At 46.5% G+C, this 20,167-nt stretch overlaps 1 protein-coding gene across 1 annotated transcript; it reads right to left on the bottom strand.

The window, feature by feature from the left end:
- Window positions 1-981: 981 nt before the first annotated feature.
- On the bottom strand, window positions 982-11,746 carry hlfa (HLF transcription factor, PAR bZIP family member a). Its single transcript, XM_070980879.1, has 4 exons — window positions 11,351-11,746; window positions 10,109-10,465; window positions 2,957-3,171; window positions 982-2,730 (listed from the first exon to the last, which is right to left on the bottom strand). The coding sequence occupies exons 1-4, from the start codon at window positions 11,463-11,465 to the stop codon at window positions 2,515-2,517; spliced, it is 903 nt and encodes a 300-aa protein (XP_070836980.1). The 5' UTR covers window positions 11,466-11,746; the 3' UTR covers window positions 982-2,514.
- Between the last annotated feature and the right edge of the window lie 8,421 nt (window positions 11,747-20,167).

Genomic DNA, 20,167 nt, shown 5'->3' with positions numbered 1-20,167 from the left:
AAACAAATGTGGAAAAACATAAATTTCTGGTTTTGTGTGACTTACGTATTGTCACTTTACGGTTGCTAGCAAACCCTGCTTATTCCACGGAGCCAGGCTAACCTCAATGCTAAGCTAACTGGCTGAAAGCTGTAACTTCACGAGAGACATGAGAGTGTTAGAAATCTTCTCGTCTGTCAACAAGAAAGCGAATAATGTCCCAAAATGTCAAACTATTCTTTTGGATGATTTCATTTAATATTGGCATTCCTGGACTTCCGTACACTGATCAGAAACGTCAACATCAGCCTTCAAAAACACGAATCGGTCGCATCCTGGTGTCGGGCTGATTGGCGAAAAGCAGCATGCAGCTCTAAACTACAACACAGCTCAGGTTTGGGCTCCACCGTAAGCCTTCATTTCAGAAAAATAAAGCTTTCCAGTGTCCATCACTCAGGTTCAGGGACACGCTACGACTGCATTGGCTGAAGGAACCAAACACACACAGACAGACAGCAGCGATCGTAACCAGCTATAGATTTCCCTTCCTTCATAGTAACTTCATCCCATCACATCAGATCAGAAAGAAACGAGACTCGCGAGCAGCGCGACGACGAAAAGCCTCAGAGGAGTCAGCATTTTCCTCACTGAAAGAAAAGCAAAGCCTGGACGACTCGGGACGACTCGGGACGACTCGGGACGACTCGGGACGACTCGGGGGAGGTTTCAACAAGTTCAACAAAATGGGCTTTCCTGTCCGATTTGGGCCTAAATGCACATTCTCTCCTCAGCATCTGCTTCCTTTGTGAGTCAAATGGGGTTTGCATGACCATGGGAGCCTGAAGGTGGCGCCAACGCAAGCAGGAGTGTCATAATACTAATATTCATAATGAGAAGAGTAATGCCCAGGAGGTTTGGGTGCTGCTGAATATCCACAAATCTCTGTAAAACTACTACATCCTACTAATATAGAATATCAAAATACCACTATATGCATTAGTCTGTGTTATATACTTGTATTCTTTAATAATATTCTGGATCTGTTGTGCCTTTAAAATACATAGTTCAGTAATGTATAGGAAAAATACTGTACAAAAAGAACAACTTATAGGTTCATATAAACATATCTCTTGTAACCAATATATCATCTCTGTTGTGAATCGTTTGGTCTGCAGTAAACAAACTGATTGGGTTAACCACAGTATCGGACAACACCATCCAACTTTTTTTTTTTGTCAACACCTTTTACATTCATACAGCCATCTTCAAAAAGAGGGCGAACATAGAGCTACGATGAGAGACTACAGACGTCTGTACTGATTTCTAAAATAAAAACACGCATATTAATCATGCTAAGTTAAACAGAAGCAGAAAGAATTATCAACAACTTTGCAAAAAAAATAAAATAAAATAAAAGATTTGCAAACAGCTTTTTCGCCCTGTGAAAGAAAATCATGCTGAAGTCTGAAAACGAGGAGGAGGCTAAACGACAATGTCAAGAGTAGTATTAATACTAACAATTATATCAACAGAATACATACTGTATATATATAAAAAACAACAATCTTCCATCTGAGAAATAAAAGGTCGATAAATATGAGGCGGAGGAAAATTTGAGCGAGTGGAAACATTGCACCGGATCAGATTGTGAGACACGCATTAGTGCAGAGATTAACTAAGGTTATCTTAGTTAACGGAGCTAAAACGAGAGGTGGAGGCCAGAGAGGGTGGAGAAGGTGGAGAAGTTGGAGGTGGTCGTGTCACTTTAGTTCTGGACAGGAATTATTGCTCAGTGTCCGGCTGATGGAGAAACGGCACGTCGCACAGGAAAAATGTGCAAAATCTGAACGTTCAGATACTGAGAACGCTGTTGGCTGGAGAAGCCGGAGGGGGCGTCGCCTCAGAGCGCGGGGGGTGGAGGCCTGAGGGGGGTGGGGTCAGACGACTGAATACAACATCGAGAAAAGAGGCCAAAAAAGGGGCGAAAGGGGGGCTCTGAGGGGAGGAGAGCAAACCTCTCATGGGTTAAAAAACACAAGATGAGGGACAAAAGCAGAGGAGGAGGAGGAGGAGGAAGAGGAAACAGCTTTCAGTCCTGATCTGACGTATAAAATCGGTATGAAAGTGAACCACAAACAGCATGGCATCGTTTCTCAAAGGGGAGGTGGCGGAGGTGGGCTGGCTCATAACTCCTCACAGTACGTCAGAGTGGGAAGTATGTGGAAAAATCCAAAATAAAAATAAAATATATGTATATATATATATATACTACATATACGTATATTACGCGTGTGTGTGTATATATATATAAATATATTTGAATGACATGTAGAGAAATTAAAAGCAGGAACAGACGAATCGAAGCTGATGATCAAAGTCAAAATGACAGAATACCAAATCAGACAGGTGTGTTGGATGAAGGGCGGAGGAGGAGGAGGAGGAGGGGGTGTGGGTGGTGGAGGAGGATGGGGCAGTGCCACCAAAAGAGACACATTGTCCTTCAAAGTCGAGGGACGCTGGGCGGTGGGGGGTCTTTCACAGGGGCCCGTGTCGGGCCTCGTATTTAGCCACAATGTTCTTGCAGCGGCCGAGCTCCTTCCTCATGTCCGCCACCTCCATGCGGAGGGCGGCGTTCTCCTTCTCCAGGAAGCCGGCCCGGATGGCGATCTGGTTCTCCTTCAGCCGCCGGGCGTCCCGTGACCTCTTGGCCGCCACGTTGTTCTTTCTGCGCCTGGCCCAGTACCGATCGTCCTGCGGAGCAGAGCAGAGGGTGAGCGCCGGCACTGAATCTGCATCGCGTCCCCTCAGTGACCCTGAACCTTCATCAAAACCTCTAACATCTAACCTGATGTTTTTCTCTCTCTGAGCGACACTCCATACTGAATGCATGTCGTAGTGCTAACACTTCAAATTTCATCCACACACTAAAAGACTGAAGACCACTGGTCTGAATCAGACAGACGGAGCAGCAGGTCACCTTCATGTCTTCGGGGATGAAGACCTTGCGGGCTTTCTTGATCATGGGCTGCGGCTTCAGCTCCTCAGCGGAGAATTTGCGTTTCCTGGGGTCGAACATCTCCTGGCCGGGCACGCTGGACAGAGCCAGGTCCGCCGGGTCGGGCTCGTAGCTCAGGGGCACCTGGATGGACTCTGGGTCGATGGGGCTGGGGGTGTCCCGGGCCGAGGGCAGCGCTGAAACAAAAGAGGAAAACACGTTAGCCACAGCAAGTGCACACAAACCTGTAATTACACGGCTGAGAGGGAGAAGCCAGCAGGGAACAGAACTCCAAGCACCTCTGAATCTGGCTTTAATGGCACCATTAAAGTTCAAGGTTTCGTTTGGATAATTGGTGAAAGAAGCATGAGCAGCAGATCTCTGCTGTGAGGCTCCTACAGCTGGATGGAGGATGAGGAGGAGCAGCCGAGGAGCGCCTCTCACACCGAGGCCTCCGAGGAGGCGCTGAATGCCGCCTTTATTCCCTCTGAGCTCACATGTTTGTGCGTTCGAGGGCTGATCCATCAAGAGGTGTCACGCTCTGACCGTAAACAGGTGACTTTCCATCTGCAGAGCCGCAGTCGCCTCACTGGACCAGCAGGTGGTGCTACCACACCAGCTTTAAAGACACACTGAGGTCATTTCACAGCCGGTTTCATCTGAAACTCTGCAGCTATCGGCCGCTCCCGTCAGCTGATCTCAAACCACCACATTTCATCTTTAAACAGGTGATCTGCTCCCACACGCCGTCATGTCTGACAGTCGCCGCCTCAGGCTTCTGCCATCAATCTGCAGCTGCAGGCCAATCAGTTCATCTCAATGGAACAATCACTGTGGTTTATCACTTTAGCATTAAATTGTTTTGTTTTACTCCACACAGAAAGCTCGACAACAGCGCGCCTGAAAGCATTCTCATTGGCTGTCGGCTGCTCGTACATCATGACCCACATTTTTGTACGTGCCACGACGGCCAGTCGATGCCGCTGACCTTCAGCCAGGGTGCACACGGTCAAACTGCTCGGCCCTAGAAACGAGAAGCAAACAGGAAGTCTGCACTCATCGGACGGCGTCCGACGCTGAGGAGGAAAGCTCAGCTGAGAGTCACGCTGCTCAACAACCAGCAAAACAACAGTGTTTGCCCCAAAAACTATGCAGCACTTTAAAAAACGGCCAATTATCACCTCGTAAACTGAGCAGAAATGTGGGAAAACACAACAATGATCTCAGGCTCCATGTGTTTCAGATATCGGCCTTCGGCAGAGGCTGAGGAGGGTGAGAAACGCTGGGCACAAAAATGACATTTCACTCTGAAAAACACCTTCAAACAGTGTCACACGCTCAAAAACTGACCACTGATTTGGGAAACTTTGATTATCTGATCAAATAAAAAGAAAACAGTTAATTTAAGAACTGTTATTTAAGCACTAAACAGGATTACGACTGTGATCAGACTTTTGGTGCTGGACCACATGATGCAGTGACGCAGCCGACCGCTAATCTGAAGCTCCTTTTTCTGCATTTACTGGTCAATAAAATGTCCACCAAAGGTCTCCAGGGCTCGAGGTGACGCCTTCACATTTAACTTCAGTGGGTGATCTGTTACCAAACTGTCACGTAACCTTTCTGCATCAGCTCCCTGGATCACATAACTCACCGTCCAGTTACTTCATCCATAAGCTGAAACACATATCGCCCGATTTAACCTGCATCCATTCATAAAGCGAGCACAGGCGGGCACAGAGCTGCTTATGGACTAAAAGTGGACGCTGTCTGGGACAATCTGTCAGGACTGCGCTCAGACCTGCAAATAGCCGGCGTCCTCACCCTAATCACCTTTACGACTCGTCCGTTAATTAGTGGAGTTAAAACACAGAGGGATGAAAGCCCGTTCGTTGACCTGCGACTGATGCACGACGCCTTCCAGAGAGGAAGTGGTCAAATGGGCAAAATATTCCCCGACACACACACACCTCCACCCCTCCTGAACAGGAAGTCTAAAATTAGCGAGCCTGGAGAGGTAGTCCAGAGCTGACCCACAAAGAGCTGCTAAAAGCCGGAGTTAACTCTCGATTCAGACTTGTGGAGCTTCCATTCGATGTGAGGGCGTTCATGTGTTCACACCCTGCTGCCGGCAGGTCACTGTCACGCTACACGATCGTATCAGGGTGTTGTCATGCGGCTGCGAGGGCGGTTAATGATAAGCTGAGACGCTGGTCGTATCTGAGGTGCTGAACTCTGACCTGGGTGTGACACGGGACAAAACCAGCCGCTTGTCCTCAGGGACGACCCGATGGGGCTAAAGGGCAAAAGACTTTTTATCTAATTGGTTTTAAAATGATTTCAGGATGCTAACGAGCCTCGCTCCAGGGGGTCACGTGACCTATAAGTCAGTCTGTTTTCTTCTTATTGTGAATAAATCCCATGAAAAAACAAATACTGAATGCATCCCGCTAACAAGCATCGTGTGTGCGTTAGAGCGTAGATACCCGACTGTGGGGCCAAAATTCAGACATGGCGTCCGCGCTCAGGTCAGGCTTGCTCATGTCGACCCGTCCGTCCTACTCGACACTCGAATTTGATCATACTTATAAGTGCTGGAGACACTGCGTAATGTGTGTGTGTTCGAACACAGTATCAACAAAGCCTTTTGATGGACGCGTGTAATCAGGGTAAACAGGCAACACCACCTGACGGGGGAACACACACTCCAGCTTACATGAAGAGCACCTGGCTCAGGTGGGGCTCGGCTGCCTTTAGCATGTAGCGTGTAGCGTGTGACGACACAGCACATGATCTATCCCCGTCCTCTGCGCCATAGAGCTCCATTGTTGTCCAAAAATGATTAAAAACACATCAATGAGCTGATTGTTGCTCTGCTCACACACGCCGTCCTGCTGCCCCAAACACTCACTAGATTTAAGATTGTGTATTAATCCACCGCTAAAAATAGTCCTAACAAAGGCTCTACGTGTTCACGCCATCAGCAGGGCGGACTAACGGTGGTGGTTTTGGTCTTTTCATGAGATTTGTTGCATAAAGCAGCCTTTTTCCTTCTAATCTGCATCAAGCAAACCTGCGCGACTTATTTTTGTTTCCGTGACATACGAGGCAGCAGGACTCTGTCCCTCCTGCAGGACATGCTGATCCTGTCCTCACGCCACATGACAAGACATTCGAGAGGAAAGCAGCTCGGCCTGTGAGAAAGCGAGCCAGAGGAAACTGGCTGCTGCAACAATGGGAAAGATAAACTTTTCCGGGCGCTGATAAGCCCTGACTGATCGCCTCCTCCGCAGTCGCCCCTGACAGCTAAATCATGTTGATATGAACTCCACATTCAGCTCCTCAAATGTGCTGATTTATGTCTGCCGCTGAGTCCTCTTTCCTTGACTAACACACTGGAATGCACCATAACACACCCTCCGACCCCTCCCTCATGTAACTTCCCCTTTGGACCCTGCCAGCAGCATTCGGGGGGCCACCTCCTGAACCACCCCGACACAGACCCTCTGCAGGCCGCTCACACCGACAACCTCTGACGGTTGTTCGTTTGTTTTTCGGTCGCGATAGCAATTTAATCAGCCGCCTTGTTTGCAAGCAGGGCGCTGGCAGAGAGGGATTGTGGTTGTTGTTGTGGGTGGTGGTGGTGGTGGTGGTGGTGGAGAGGCTGGTTAGACGAGACTCGGCAAGCTGGAACAACATTGCGTGCACGTGACAAAAGCACACCAGAGCCCATGTGATCTCTGCAGGGTACAGGCTGTGCCTTGGCTCCGAGTCCAGGCCTCGTCGGAGCCGAGTCCGGCCGGGGAGGGAGAGGAAGACTGGACGGGAAGCGGAGAGTGTTTGGGGGAGGAGGGGGAGGAGGAGGAGGAGGAGGAGGGGTGGGTGAAAGTGAGAGGGAGGGAGGGAGGGAGGGAGCGAGGAGCAAAGGGATGAAAAGGAGGCAGGTTCATACCGTGACAAGCTCCTGTTTGCAGCTCAGCGCTGCACACGGCGCCTGCATGTGTCCGTCACATGGCCGGGCACGCTGCAGGAAACCCCAGCCACGTTCACGTGGGAGATAAATGTGAAGACGCACACGGAGACAAACCCAAACAGAACACACACACGCACGCACGCACACACACACACACACACACGGTCTGAAGTTCTGCCTCTGCACATGTGCACCGAGGCTGGAAAGAAGCGCCCTGAACAGACGCACCTTCTCTGGAGCGCCTGCTCACCTTTCTGCCTCCACAGACATCACCTCACACGCAGCCACGAGGCGGATTTTTGCTGCATTTCCTTCTGATAAACTAGCTCCAGATGATGTGACCTGACATCTTCATCCTGCCTCATGCGCAAACATTTAGCTTATTCATGAAATTTGTCAAAATCTTTTTCACTATTTCTTCTTCATTTCAGCTGCAGGTCACACTGTTAGCTGCTGCAGGACGGACATGCGAGGCTCAAACATCATTATCTCTGCCCAGGAAGGAGTCATCATCAGACACACGTCACGATGAAGATGAAAAGACTGAGGGGTTTTTGAACAGAACAGACAGAAATTTACTTGATTTTAGACATTTTAATGCAGAAATCTTATTATTAATTTAAACTTTTGGATGTATTTCTGTATTGCTAATTATTACTAATATATAGTACAAATAAAAATAATTATTATTCTCCAATTAATTATTAATATATATAAATAACAATTATTTCAATGTATATAGTTTTACTAACTTATCAAATGTTTAAATTACATTTTTATATACATTTCTCTTATTAAATAATATTTAAATTAATATACTGCCCATATATTATTACTGTACTACATACTAATTAATACTAACATTACTATTTTTTTTTTTTAATTATTTGTCATGATATTTTCTGTTTTTAATTTTCCATTTTTCTTATTCGTGCATTTACTTCACTTGAATTGTTCTGGCCTGGACTGTCGTCTGATTGGTCGGTTGAACTTTTGACTTGGATGCCATTGGCTGTTGTAGCTCTTCTTGGGTTTATTTTATGGGATACAGAGAATTTATTTACTGAAAATGTAAAAAGTAAATTGAGTTCAGAGAGACATGTCTGATGTCTCTGATGTGATCAGTGTTATTGTTCAGCCCTCTGACAAACAAAGGTTTGAGGTCACATGACCTGTTGACCACATGACAGCGGCATGTTTACGATCCCTCATCAAGGATTCTTCCTTCCTCATCTTCAGACTGTAAGAGGCTGAGGAGGAGTTTGTGTGGTGGAGGTCACACCAACACCTGAAGGGCTCTTTGAAATCGGTTTTCTCCAGATTTTCCCCAAATTTCACATTTTCTGCTCATTTTTCAGATTTCCGCGCATTTTGTCATCAGACAGAGGGTCCAACTATCTTCAGCAATCAATAAGAAAATATTCCAAATGTGATGCAGATCAATGGATTTGATGACGCCACATTATGTCTTATTACAGGGGTCTCCACCTGCAGCTCCACTGATGGTCTGATCGAGGCTCCTCTCACATTCAGGCTACAAAAGCTTAACCAGAACCGGACGAAGCTTTTTCAACAAAAACTAATTTTTAGAAAACTGCATCCACATTCTGGAAATCTCCACGATATTTCACGTTTTGCATTTTTATTGTCAAATTCTGCGTCTCCGTCCATGTTTGATGCATCGCAGACATCATCGGGCCCCATGTTTGGCTCCAACAGAGCTGCTGTTACAGGGTCGTCTGCGTTTTGAGGCTCTTTCAGATGAAAATTGTGAATGATTTCACGATTTAAAACGAGTAAACAGGACCGGACACGTTTCGTGTAACGATGCTGAAATGTGACGGGTGGAACTACATGTCACTTAAAGCCGACAGGATGTTGATCAACCACCGTTTATCCTCCATGATCACCCAAACTGCTGAGTCTCAATCAGCTGCCGCATCAACACACAATCTGCATTTACCTGATTCAAAGTGAAATATTTGACTCCAGAGACTCACTGACTCTCCTTCAACACAGGCAGCTTCAGCGTCTCCACACAAAACACACACAGACAGAACATTTACAGCACCACCACCCTCCAAACGCTCCATCTGTTTATCATCTGATCTTCCACCAGGAGCCGTTTCGTGTCCAGCGTGGAGCCGAAACGCGAGCCGTCTCCGGCCGAGCGCTCGGGATCTGCCGTGTTCACGGCGAGCGTCGGCACTTTAAACCACTCAACCCGCTCTGGTGTCTGCTGAATTAAAAGCCCAAATAGTGTCTGGCAGCAGCTTAACGAACTCGGTTACACACTTTAACGCTTCGGTCTAAATACCAAGTGCCTATTTAACGTCAGCTCGTTGCAATAATCGCAAAAAGTTCCCTTTGATCACAAACGCGCTGAAACATTGGACCTCTGAGCTGAAGTGAAAACTATCTGTGAGGGAATAACTGCGTCTCTGTGAGCTTTTAGGTCCATAACACTGCCCCTCTTGCGTATTGATGACTCACTGTCCAATCATGGATCTGGACAGCTGAATGGAAATATCATTTAATTGGCCTTTAAAAAGTTCCTTAAAACTCATCAGAGATTGATCTCACTGCACTGCAGGACAAAGGCTAAATGAGGTCATTTATAAATCTAATTTCTGACTAATGCAAGCGGCTTGTAATCAGTAATCCTCCAAACCCTGCAGGGAATTCTGGGAATAATAAAGAATATCGAAACCAACTCGTACAAAGGGAAAACAAAACAGTTCATATAATCACAACGCAACAAGTGAAGTAAACATGACTCATGGCAGGCAAAGTCGGGGCAGAGAGCCTTTTCTGCTTCACCAATTAGACTGTGCTGCATTATTGGTCCGTTCACACTTTTACTCCGGACTCCAAAGTCCAGCTCAGGGCTGTAAATCACAGCTAAAGTACGTCAATGAGTATCTAACCTGTGGTCACAAGGTCTGAGCAGGAGAAGCTAAACGAGGAACGGATCAGCGCTGAGAGACGATGCCTTCAGAGACTCAGGGCTCAAACCACAACACCTTGTTTTGTGTGTGTGTGTGTGTTCGTGGAGGGCAGGTGAGCAAACAGCCTTCTCGGGCCTCCCCTGACACAGCGGAGGTGCGAACAGGCGTGTGAGCTCACTTGTGCTTGCGTGAGGCGCTCGTCTGGCGTCCTACCTGCTGTGCCGGGGCTGTGGAGGCAGGTCTGAGGCGCCATGGCTGTGTGAACCGAGGTGGTGGCGCGGCTGCTGAGGTCCACCACGGAGGGTGTGGTCGGGGTGGATGGGGTGGGCGGCGGGGCCTGCTGCGGCGGCTGCGCTGACTGCGGGGCCTGGTCGCTCTGGGCTGTGTTGGCGGGGATGCCGTTCTCCGACAGGAACTCCTCCAGGTCCATGTACTCCAGCTGAAAGTTGTCGCCATCGTACGACAGGGTCTTGTCCCAGAGGGTCGGGCCGAGGAAGGCCGACTGTGGGTGGTTGGCTGCGCTGCTCTCATCGTCCAGCTTCTTCCCTTTTTCCTTGTCTTTTCCAAACCCTGCAAATATTTGCACACAGTCATTTCATTGTCTCACAGCAGGGGAGGATCACGGGTCATTACATGAGTATAAATAGAAAGTATGCCCCAAGCGTCAACTTAAAGGGTCAGTTCAATCAATTCAACACAAAATCTTCAATTTCTATGGAAGGTGTTTTCCTCCATGCTGAGAGCTGCCGAGCTCATTGTTTATCGTTGCTGCGTCACTTCTCGATGATGTGAGCTCTACTGACTGATTCCAATTATCCTCCATCCTAATGAGAAAACTCTTTTTTTTACTCCTTTTTTAATTGTCCCTTTAAGGCTAAACCCAGCAGGCCTCCATTCATGTTCAGATAATATAATGACACTCAACACGGTCAACAACACGGAGGGAGGACTGCAAGCGTCCACAACAGCTGAACAGCACCGAAAAGACGCCCTCTATCGACGGCTTGTGGTATCACTAATATAAATCCCATAGAAGACGAGGGGGTTTAAAGGTTATAAACGCACCTCCGATCTAAAAACAGCGCAAGCACAGTCATAACACATGCTAAACATTACGTATTATGCTGCTTTAAATCGTAAGTATGAGCTGAAATAGCTTGTTAGCTTGAGCAGAAGTTCAGCTGTCAATCAACTAAAATTCACCCGCGACATTAATCGGTTTATTTTCTTTATCTCTGCAGCCCCCAAGCTAATAAGGTTACACTGTTCGTTTTTCGACAAAGATCGTAGGATATTAAGAAGCGTCACTCCTTGGATTTAGTTAACCGGTGTCATTCACTGCGCTTCATCTGTCAGAACCGCGTCTGTCTACACAGCGGAGAAACGCACAGAGAGGAGGCGAAAGCGCAGCCAGTGACCGCGCCACAGTCGAGCTTTGACCGTTTGAAAACGTACCTTCATCGTGGTGGAAAGGCAGCTTCAGGGGGTTTTCCAGCAGGGATTTCAGTACGCCGTGAGTCGGCGGCAGGAAAGTTGGGTTTATAGGAAGAGGTCTGGCCATTTTCTCCATATGTCTTGAAGGGCAACTGGAGAGCAAAGCTCGCAAAGACAAGATTGACTTTCGCCCCCGAAAGCAGACGCGACCGAACTCGCTAGCCGGCCCGTGGAGATCCGCGCAGACGTGGGAAAAAAATCGACGCCGGAGCTCGGAGGGAGAAGACGGGACTCGGCGCAGCAGCAGGACGGTGAGCGGCTGGCTGGCTGTCTGTCGTCGAGTCTGCCTGGCAAATAGCTGGAGGAGGAGGGCGGAGGAAGCGGAGCTCTGACGGAGCTACACTTCTCCATCCATGTGCGGAGACGGACGCCGGTGACGTCAAAGCACCGGGAGGGCGGGAAGACTTCTCGCGGCGCGTTCACATGTCGTGGGAAAAACATCGTCTTAGCTCTGAGCGGCTGCTTGGAATATGGTGCCTTAAAGGACTGTCGGAAATGTTGCATTTAAGTCTGGGGCGACCATTTCAACGTCTGAAGTGACCAAATAATTAAAAGAATACTCAATCCCGTCATATAATATAATTCCTTTACGTTTGATTTGGATTTCTTCTGTAATAAAACACTGAAAGGTTGTTTTATCATGGATTTTTATATACTTCAAACTCAATCCTGCTGTCAACTTTCATTTGTACTATTTTTTATAAAATATTGTGTTATATTTTACATACGTCCGCTTTTTTTGCATTGCCTGTAATTAATAACATTGGAGCCGGTACCCTGCGCTTTAACCTATGCACTACACCTCTCTTTCCTCTACTTATATACGTTTTGTTTTTCAATCCAGTCCATCATCACATGCTGCCTGTCGTAAACTCGTGTTGAAGTCTTTAACTGTCAGTCACATATGCAAACTCCTGTCTTATTCTATTATCCAGTCTTTCACGTTTCAATTACTGTGCCAATTACTCACATGTAATTTTCCTGCAATTGCAGCACCGCAAGGTATTTAGACCAGGTACGCCAGCCTTTAACATCTGTGAAGGCCCGTTACCAGAGAGCGACTCCCTGGCTGCGCTGCATCACAAGTTTTGAGTTGTTTTTGCAACAAAACCAAAAACATTTTCCAAATTATGACTGTGGGTAATTTTCTCTGAAGACACTCTTAAATCATTTGTCATGATGAACTGAGTGAAGGGAAACTTTCTCGGCTTGTGTTTGGGTGCTACGGTATGTTAAAAATATCTTTGTTTCCAGCTTATGTATAGACTCGTGTTTATGCTGGTCTTTCATTAAGTTTTAGGTCACGCTGGGCTTTAAATGAACTGGAAATGACAGGAACAAAACCAGATAAAACAATGGATGCAACCAGTCATCTAACAGGTTTTCTGAGTGAATTTTGTGGCAGATTTCCTTTCAACCACAACTCATTTGGATGCGAAATCTGTTCTCAAAGTCAGACAAGCGTCTCGTTCTGAACGAGGCAGCTTCGTGTTGTGCCACTGACACAGATGAGACTCCTCCAGTTCTTCCTCTCAGACGCTCAGAAATGAGCGAAAACTCCCCAAAAACATTTCACACATTTCACAGAGCGGTGGTGTGTTTTAGTGTCAGGTCTCTGTCACGATCAGCTTCTCAGAGCTGCTGTGTGCAACTGTAAGTCTGAGCAACAAGGAAACAATCCGCAGCGAAGAATGACATGAATCTACACTTGACCTACTTTCAGCCAATGGGTGTTGTCAGACTGCAACTCTATCCGGGCAGGTCGTGGCACATGGAAACTCATGCTTTCTAGCGTAGTAGTGGCTGAGTCACAGATTAAAATCCTCCTCCGCTCTGCCCATTTGTTTGTTTTCAGTGATTAGTTGGTCTGTATCATCAGCACCACACAAAAACTCCACCCGAAACAGAGATGATGAGAATGACAAGCTGAAGAAAAACCAGGCGCATGAGGGGCTACATGACGGACGTCTTATGAAAGGATCTGAATGTGGACGTGGGACAAAGCTGCCCTCACGCCTTATCAAACTAAAGATCCTAGATTTCATGCGATCAAAGCAGGAATCTTTTAACTTGTGTCTTAAGAAGCTCAGAGCTCTGCCGACTGAAAATATCCCCTGATATTCAACCAGGGCAGACGCTGCTGGTGCACCCTGAAAGTGCCTTTACGAGCTCGTGTCTCAAAGAGAGAAGGATGTTCCTCTGTTGCCCTGAAGTTAGTGAGTTTTCACCTCACGACAAACATCATGACATCATATTTACACCTGCATACTGTCAATAACTCACAGGTTTATGTCTGCAAAGCTCAAAATACGTTGTGCAGCAAGAAATCAAACAAAATTAAAGCTACAAGCCCAAAAAATGGCTTTAATTCCTCACCTGACAGGCTTTTTCTTAAAAGGTAAAAGGTTCCTACGTGAAAACTTTATTGTTATTTATTAAAAGTACCATTAAAACTAGTTCCATCTGATTTCAATGGCACATCATACACAGTTTTCCTCTCAGTTCTCTGTCCATGGTCGTGTTGTAAGCTGTTTCCTCTCTGCTTTTGGGACGTCATCAGGAAGCATAATGTCAACATGGATTGAGGACGTCGTCAGCTACAACTTTAACCCAGTTTATTTGACCGATATGGTTTACAGTTTGGCCAAGTGGCACCGATAAAAGTATGCCGAATCAGCTACCAGCATGTTCCTTTATGTAACGCGTCCATCAATGTCAGTGGATTACTTTAATGCTGAAGAAAGCTTAAGGACGTGACGAGTCTCAGGCAAGTTCTGGCGCTCTAAGGAGTGGCCTTTTGTTTGATTTCTGAGGGGATTTGTGGAAGTTTACATCAGAGACAGTGATATCCCCAGAAAAAGTGAGTCACGCCGCTGCCACCTCAGCTGCCATGGGACGCCGCAGACGCTGTAAACACACACATTTGGAGTCAGGGCCTCAAACCAACAATGTTTGAGAGAGCAAATCTGCAATTCACTTGAGACAAAACAGGCATTTTTTTGTTCTGTAGCGACAGACGCTGAGATGCTTTCCTCAAAGACAGATGAGTGACTGAGAGCTGCGGTGTGGCCAAAGGTTAAAGGTCAGCACTCATGTATCTGCAGGTCACACGGGCTGAATCAGCTGCACGTAAACAGCAGAGTTTTAGACCCTTGTTGTCTCTGCAGCTAGCTGTGTTTGCAGTGTGTGCGAGAAGAATCTGTGTTTTTAACTGCAGACGGAAATTTGTGACGTATGAGCCGAACAAAACCTGTGTTGTATGAAAGCGGTCAGCTGAATGGAGCAGCATGCCCCCAGTGCACTGCGGCAGAGTTAGTCAAGGACACATAAAAAGACAAATTCAAAGAACTTCAGTCCTATGAAAATGTGATTTCAGACTGTGACAGAGGACCACAAAGGCTCGTATGTGGAAGCAGAGGGGATTACACGGCTCAACTGAGCTGGTCAGACACGGAGGCTTCGACACTGTGTTCGTCTTATTCCGCTGTTCGCTGTTCAGATAAAGAAAATACCTTTAAGATTACATCCTTTCAAACCCACAGAAGAAGCAGTTAGAAGAGAAACGTCCTTGAATGAAAAATGCAGCTCTGGTCATTTGTTCATGTTTACAGTCGGCGGATAAGAACGAAGGAAAATATTCCGACTTTTATTAAATGTTTTGCAGTATTTTTTAACGCATGAACATCTGTGAAATGAACACATCATCTGAAGAGAAATAAACAATTCTTCAGCTAACGTCGGCCTGAATGTCCTCAGGAAAAACACATATGATGCCGTACAATGCCCTGTATGGTTCATGGCATGGACACATTGGAGGACACGTCTTGACTCACATTAGAGGTAATTTTTCATTGTGTTGCATAAAGAAAAGGATTCAGTTCACCTCCATGTGTTTCTGCAGCTTTCAGGTAGATCTCTGAAACCCTGGACACATAATAAACAAATCTGTCTGCCTGGTTTGGATCAATAACAGTGACAAAAGGATTGTTTTTGTCACTTTGGACATAAAGGGGACCAAAGACTCGTCCCCCCACGACTGTCTGACTGCATGAGCAGAGCAGACCAGATGAGTCGCAGCTTGCCTCAACAGTAGACGAGATTAGCCGATTGCAGTCAGGGGAGGTATGAAAAAGTGCGCCTGGCTCGACTCGACTTGCGGCTCAAGTAGCATGAGTGTTCTTCATCACTGATGAAGAGGATGCAACAGAAATCCAGCTTGAGTTCTGTGGAGATGGCGTAAATTTAAAAGTACCATTTCCTGACCGATTGCTGAAATGGTGCAAGATACATTTGACGCCATGACGGCAGCAGCAGCAGCAGAAAAACACCAAAGAACGTGTAATAAAGACTGATGCTGAATGTTTGTGTGTCTGGTTTCATCCCAAAGGTGCATCAAACAAATCAACAGGCGTTTGAATAACGCATCAGAAAGGCAGAATGTCAGCTGGTGGTTTTGACCAGTTTGCATTTATGGAGAATCTGTTACTGCTGAAGTTCAGGTGGATAAACACTGCGGAGCAATGGTGAAAACGATCCATCTGTTTGTGAGTCATTTCATGGCACTGAGAGTCTGATCAGCCATTGTTTTCAGTCAGGAAATCAAAAGACATCAGAGGAGGCTCAGAGAGTCCAGAACAGTTCAGAGTTTCAGACGGTCGGAGCGATGTGGCCGCTCTCTCTTTAAGAAAGGGCGCCATCTTTCCCTCATTGGCTCAGAGGCGATTGCACCAAGCTGCTCTCAATCATGATCCAGGAGCCAGTTCACCTGCCCAACAGGTGATCTGAACAACCCAATCAACAAGAGGAATTTTGACATTCAGCCAAACTAAAAATGCGAATGGCATCAAGCTTCCAGGGTGCCATCTGTTGTTATTTGATGCCTGGTAGTGAAAGAAGGGGCCTGTATGGGTTTATATGCAAATCAGAGTTATTATGTGCAGGATAACTTCAGCCACGGCTTTGTGCTCAGGGCCACTGACATGTTGAAACAGGGCCGAGCCTTCCTCGAGCAGGAAGAACACCATTGTCTAAAATATCACTGGAGGCTGAAGCGCACAAAAGTATGTGGACAGGTGTGTCACAGCCGGTTTCCCTCTCAGTCAACAACAAGCTCATTACATCTGCCTGCCCTGACGATGTCAAGACAGGATAAACAAGTGTGCATCAGGAATATAGGAATATAATAGTCATAAAGCACAGCCCTGACCTGATGCCATAAATAGGTCAGAAGACGTCACACAGCGAGTTTTGTCTTTCTGAGAAACGGGATAAAAGGAGGAGGGAATGCAAATAAGCTTGATGAAATATAGCAGAATAATCCAGCAGCGCTGAGGCTTAAGCCTGCTGCTTTCTGCTGAAATGATCCTGAATCTGCAACAAATCCATTCCTCTTACGTAACACTTAGCGAAGCAATTACACAGACTCGGGCTGTTATCCCTCCTCTTAACAGCAGCGTTCAGAGTCTGGAAGTACACAAGCGTCCCAGCTGACGCCGTCAGACCTCCAGTCAGGCCCGAGCGGCGCTTCCATCGCAGCCCAGACGTCCGTGGAATCAGCACAAACTGCGCGAGCTGCACATTATTCTGATTTCAGGCTTCTTCTGGAAGTGAATCTCTGACGTTTTTTACCACAACCACAATGGTGCATTCTTGTAAGAGATTAGGAAAGATATAAAGAATGACGTTATCATAAGACAGATAGTGAGACACCATGGAAAACTGGACCAGAATGACTGGAATGTTTGCTTATACACCTTAAATCTGGCCCATAAAGAACATTTGGGACTGACCTTTTTGGCCAACATCAGCAGCAGATCTCACTATAGCTCAAATTTACTATGATTTTTGGTGGTGAATCTCACATTTTGGCAGTAAAGCGTCAGGGTTTACCTTCGTCCTTCGGTGTCAGTGCAGACCTGCTGCTGCTGCTGCTGCTGCGGCCAAAAGTATGTGGATGCTCCCACTGTACATGCATGAAATCACCTATGTGATTATTGAACATGTCATTTGAAAAGCATTAATCTGCTGCCTTAAGAGCCTCTTCTGCTTTCAGGCTTTCCGTCAGATTTCAACCTGCAGGGATTTGCTCCCGTTCAGACCTCTGATAGAAGCTTCCTCGTGGTGGAAAATTTTATTTCTATACTTCTGTGGTTGTTATTCATTTGCCGCTTTGTTAGAAAACATTTCTCAGAATTGACAATACTTCCATGGAAACATAACGGGGTCATGAGAAATACTTTAACGAGATCTAATTCCATTGGAAAGTCTGCAACAAGTGCTGGATTCATGTTTTTCTCAGTAAGCTCGCCAGACAAGGAGAAATGTGATTTTGCTGATGTGTTTATTAATGACTTCATCCTCATGATTTTTCTTATTTTAGGCCCTCAGATTCCCTTTTCAACCACAGACAGCAAAGTACGACATATTTACAGTACAGAAGGACAGTTTTCAAACCACATTTTCCCGTCTTTGACTGAAAAACGGAGACAACCTTGTGTTTTCCTGCAGAAGCAGAATCAGCAGTCACAGCTCTGAATTTCCATCATCTGCGCTTGCCAGCAGGTGAGAGATGTTGAGGTGTAGGGTTGTTCATCTCCACCTCCCACACACTGCATTAAACACTCACATCCCTCCGCTTGCCACCGTACACTCAGGTGCCCACACACAGCGAGAGGGCTGCAGGTGAAACAAGTGGCTGACAGAAACTGTATTTCTGGAGCCTGTAATGTGCTTTCAGTCCATTTATAGAGGAGGAGGAAAAAGAAAGACGCTCTGCCGGGGTTCTTCATTGTTGGCACCGACTGTTTAACATGCAGAAGGTTTAATCAGTCAAAAAAAGTGAACCCATAATAAGGAAATACACAAAGGACGTTGGTTATTGAGGGATATTTTGTTCTCAGTGCAGTTTTCTCAGAATCTGTGAATTATAAGGGCGAGAAAACAAGCTCAGGTCACCCGAAGCAGCAACTGCAGAAGACGAAGTGATGTGAGCAGAATTTCATCCATTAAAGTGATTATTCTTTTTGCAAAAATGCTGTAATTTCTGTTCGAGCAGAGTGAGACTCAAATGAGCGATCTGGCAGCAGCTCTGGGGAGAGCAAGTCACTCACAGTGTTTCTGAAATTCAATTTCATAAAGCACTTTGGAAATGGGACTTGCTCTCAGCGTTAATGACCAAAAAGGCCAAATCATCCGGAGGGAAAACAACTTGAAAGGCAGCCACGACTGTTTGTTTGCATCTCCATTAGCCTCTCCTGTGGCGGCTGCTAATCCAGTAAATGTTGGTTATGCTGGTGCACTAACTCTGACGGAAGGAAAGAGCATCCAAAGAAACTGTTTGATTACAGCATCCGTTATCAGCTCGAGTCGTTCCCCAGGATTCACAGGAGGTCTTGTAGCTTCAGAAAACTGGACCTCTTCTCTCAAACATGAGGTTTTCAGTTCTGTCAGATTATTAATTTGAACAGATGTGTGGCAAATGAAGGAAAAACATGAACTGGCCATTGCAGACATTTGCAAATTAAATCAGCTTTTAGGTTTCATCAGGTTTTATTTGCACTTTGGAGTCCAAAACAGAACAGAAATAAATGAATTAACAAACAGTAAATTCAACTTTTCCCCACAGGAACAGACATCAGTAAATGAATGAGTGAATATGACAGCTTTCAGTGTTTCACCCTTTAATCTACTTATTTCTGTAATCCTTAATTATTTCAGTCTCCATGAGGAAGAGCTGTGTATTGTCAAACACTTGATACGGATGCGTCCTGTCTTTCCCACCGTCACCTCGGCAGTCTTCACGTGGCACATAATATTTCCTCCTCCACGGGTGGTGGTGGGGTGTTACTAGGAGGCGACATCACACGGGGAAGCCAATCCACCGTGCAGGAACAACCTGCCAAAACAACAGTGCCTGCGAGGATTAAACAGAGAGAGCAGGCTGATCCTCTCCGCCATCGCGTCGATGGATGCGACACGCCGAGTGGAAACTTCACCGAGTCTAACGTGACGTGATGACCACACTTCTGCGAAGGGAAGGTAGCGCTGACCATGGTGAAGCGAGCCTGCTCACACATGCAGAGAGAGACCGAGAGACGCACACACACATCCATTAAAATCACACGCACACACGCACTCCCTGCTGTGCTGTGCTCACAGGCTTGTATGGAGTCACATGCTGTCAGCGTGGACAAACACGTTTCCCAGCACATGCCCTCTGCCTCCTCTCACTTTCAGACTCTCCTTCTTCTCATCTCATGAACACAAACATGGGGCTTGTGTCGATGCTATGGACCTTTGTGCCGGTGCATTTCCATGTTTATGCAGTGCGAAACAGAAAGCAGGTCGTGAATGTCCACATGGCACAGCAGAGCACTTTAATTTGGCCCTCTCGTTTTTCCACGACACAGAGCGTAAACAATCTGGACCCAGCAGAGCGCCTCATTAAATGACTGCTGTCTGCTCCCATTCCAATGTTCAGCTGATTGAAGTTACTGGCGTTGAGCCGAGGCGTCCCTCTGTGAGCGAAAGACTGCCGCGATCAGAGAAGAAGTGATTATCCACCACAGTTAACTTCAGTTGGCTTCTCGGGTTCTGCTGGTACATCGACCTCCAACCATCAGCCGGAGAGAGGATGAGAAGAGCACTGTGCATGGACGATGGCGGTGTTTATCGACAGAGATGCAGACTTGCATCACGTGACTTGAGAAAGACTCAAGTCATAAACCTGCTGACTTTAGACTTAACATAAACAAAGAGACCTATAACTTGATTTTGGGT

This window comes from Chaetodon trifascialis, chromosome 15, assembly GCF_039877785.1.
Source record: "Chaetodon trifascialis isolate fChaTrf1 chromosome 15, fChaTrf1.hap1, whole genome shotgun sequence".
In the NCBI taxonomy this organism is placed as follows: domain Eukaryota; kingdom Metazoa; phylum Chordata; class Actinopteri; order Chaetodontiformes; family Chaetodontidae; genus Chaetodon; species Chaetodon trifascialis.
The sequence above is the reverse complement of the archived record's forward strand: the minus strand, read 5'-3'. Positions and strand labels throughout refer to the sequence as shown.

Excerpts from the sequence above, each read along its gene's own strand:
- hlfa (XM_070980879.1), bottom strand. The coding sequence starts at position 11,465 with ATGGAGAAAATGGCCAGACCTCTTCCTATAAACCCAACTTTCCTGCCG. Across the intron at positions 3,172-10,108 it reads CCACAGCCCCGGCACAGCAG|CGCTGCCCTCGGCCCGGGAC; the intron begins GTAGGACGCCAG and ends CTTTTGTTTCAG. Across the intron at positions 2,731-2,956 it reads TCATCCCCGAAGACATGAAG|GACGATCGGTACTGGGCCAG; the intron begins GTGACCTGCTGC and ends TCTGCTCCGCAG.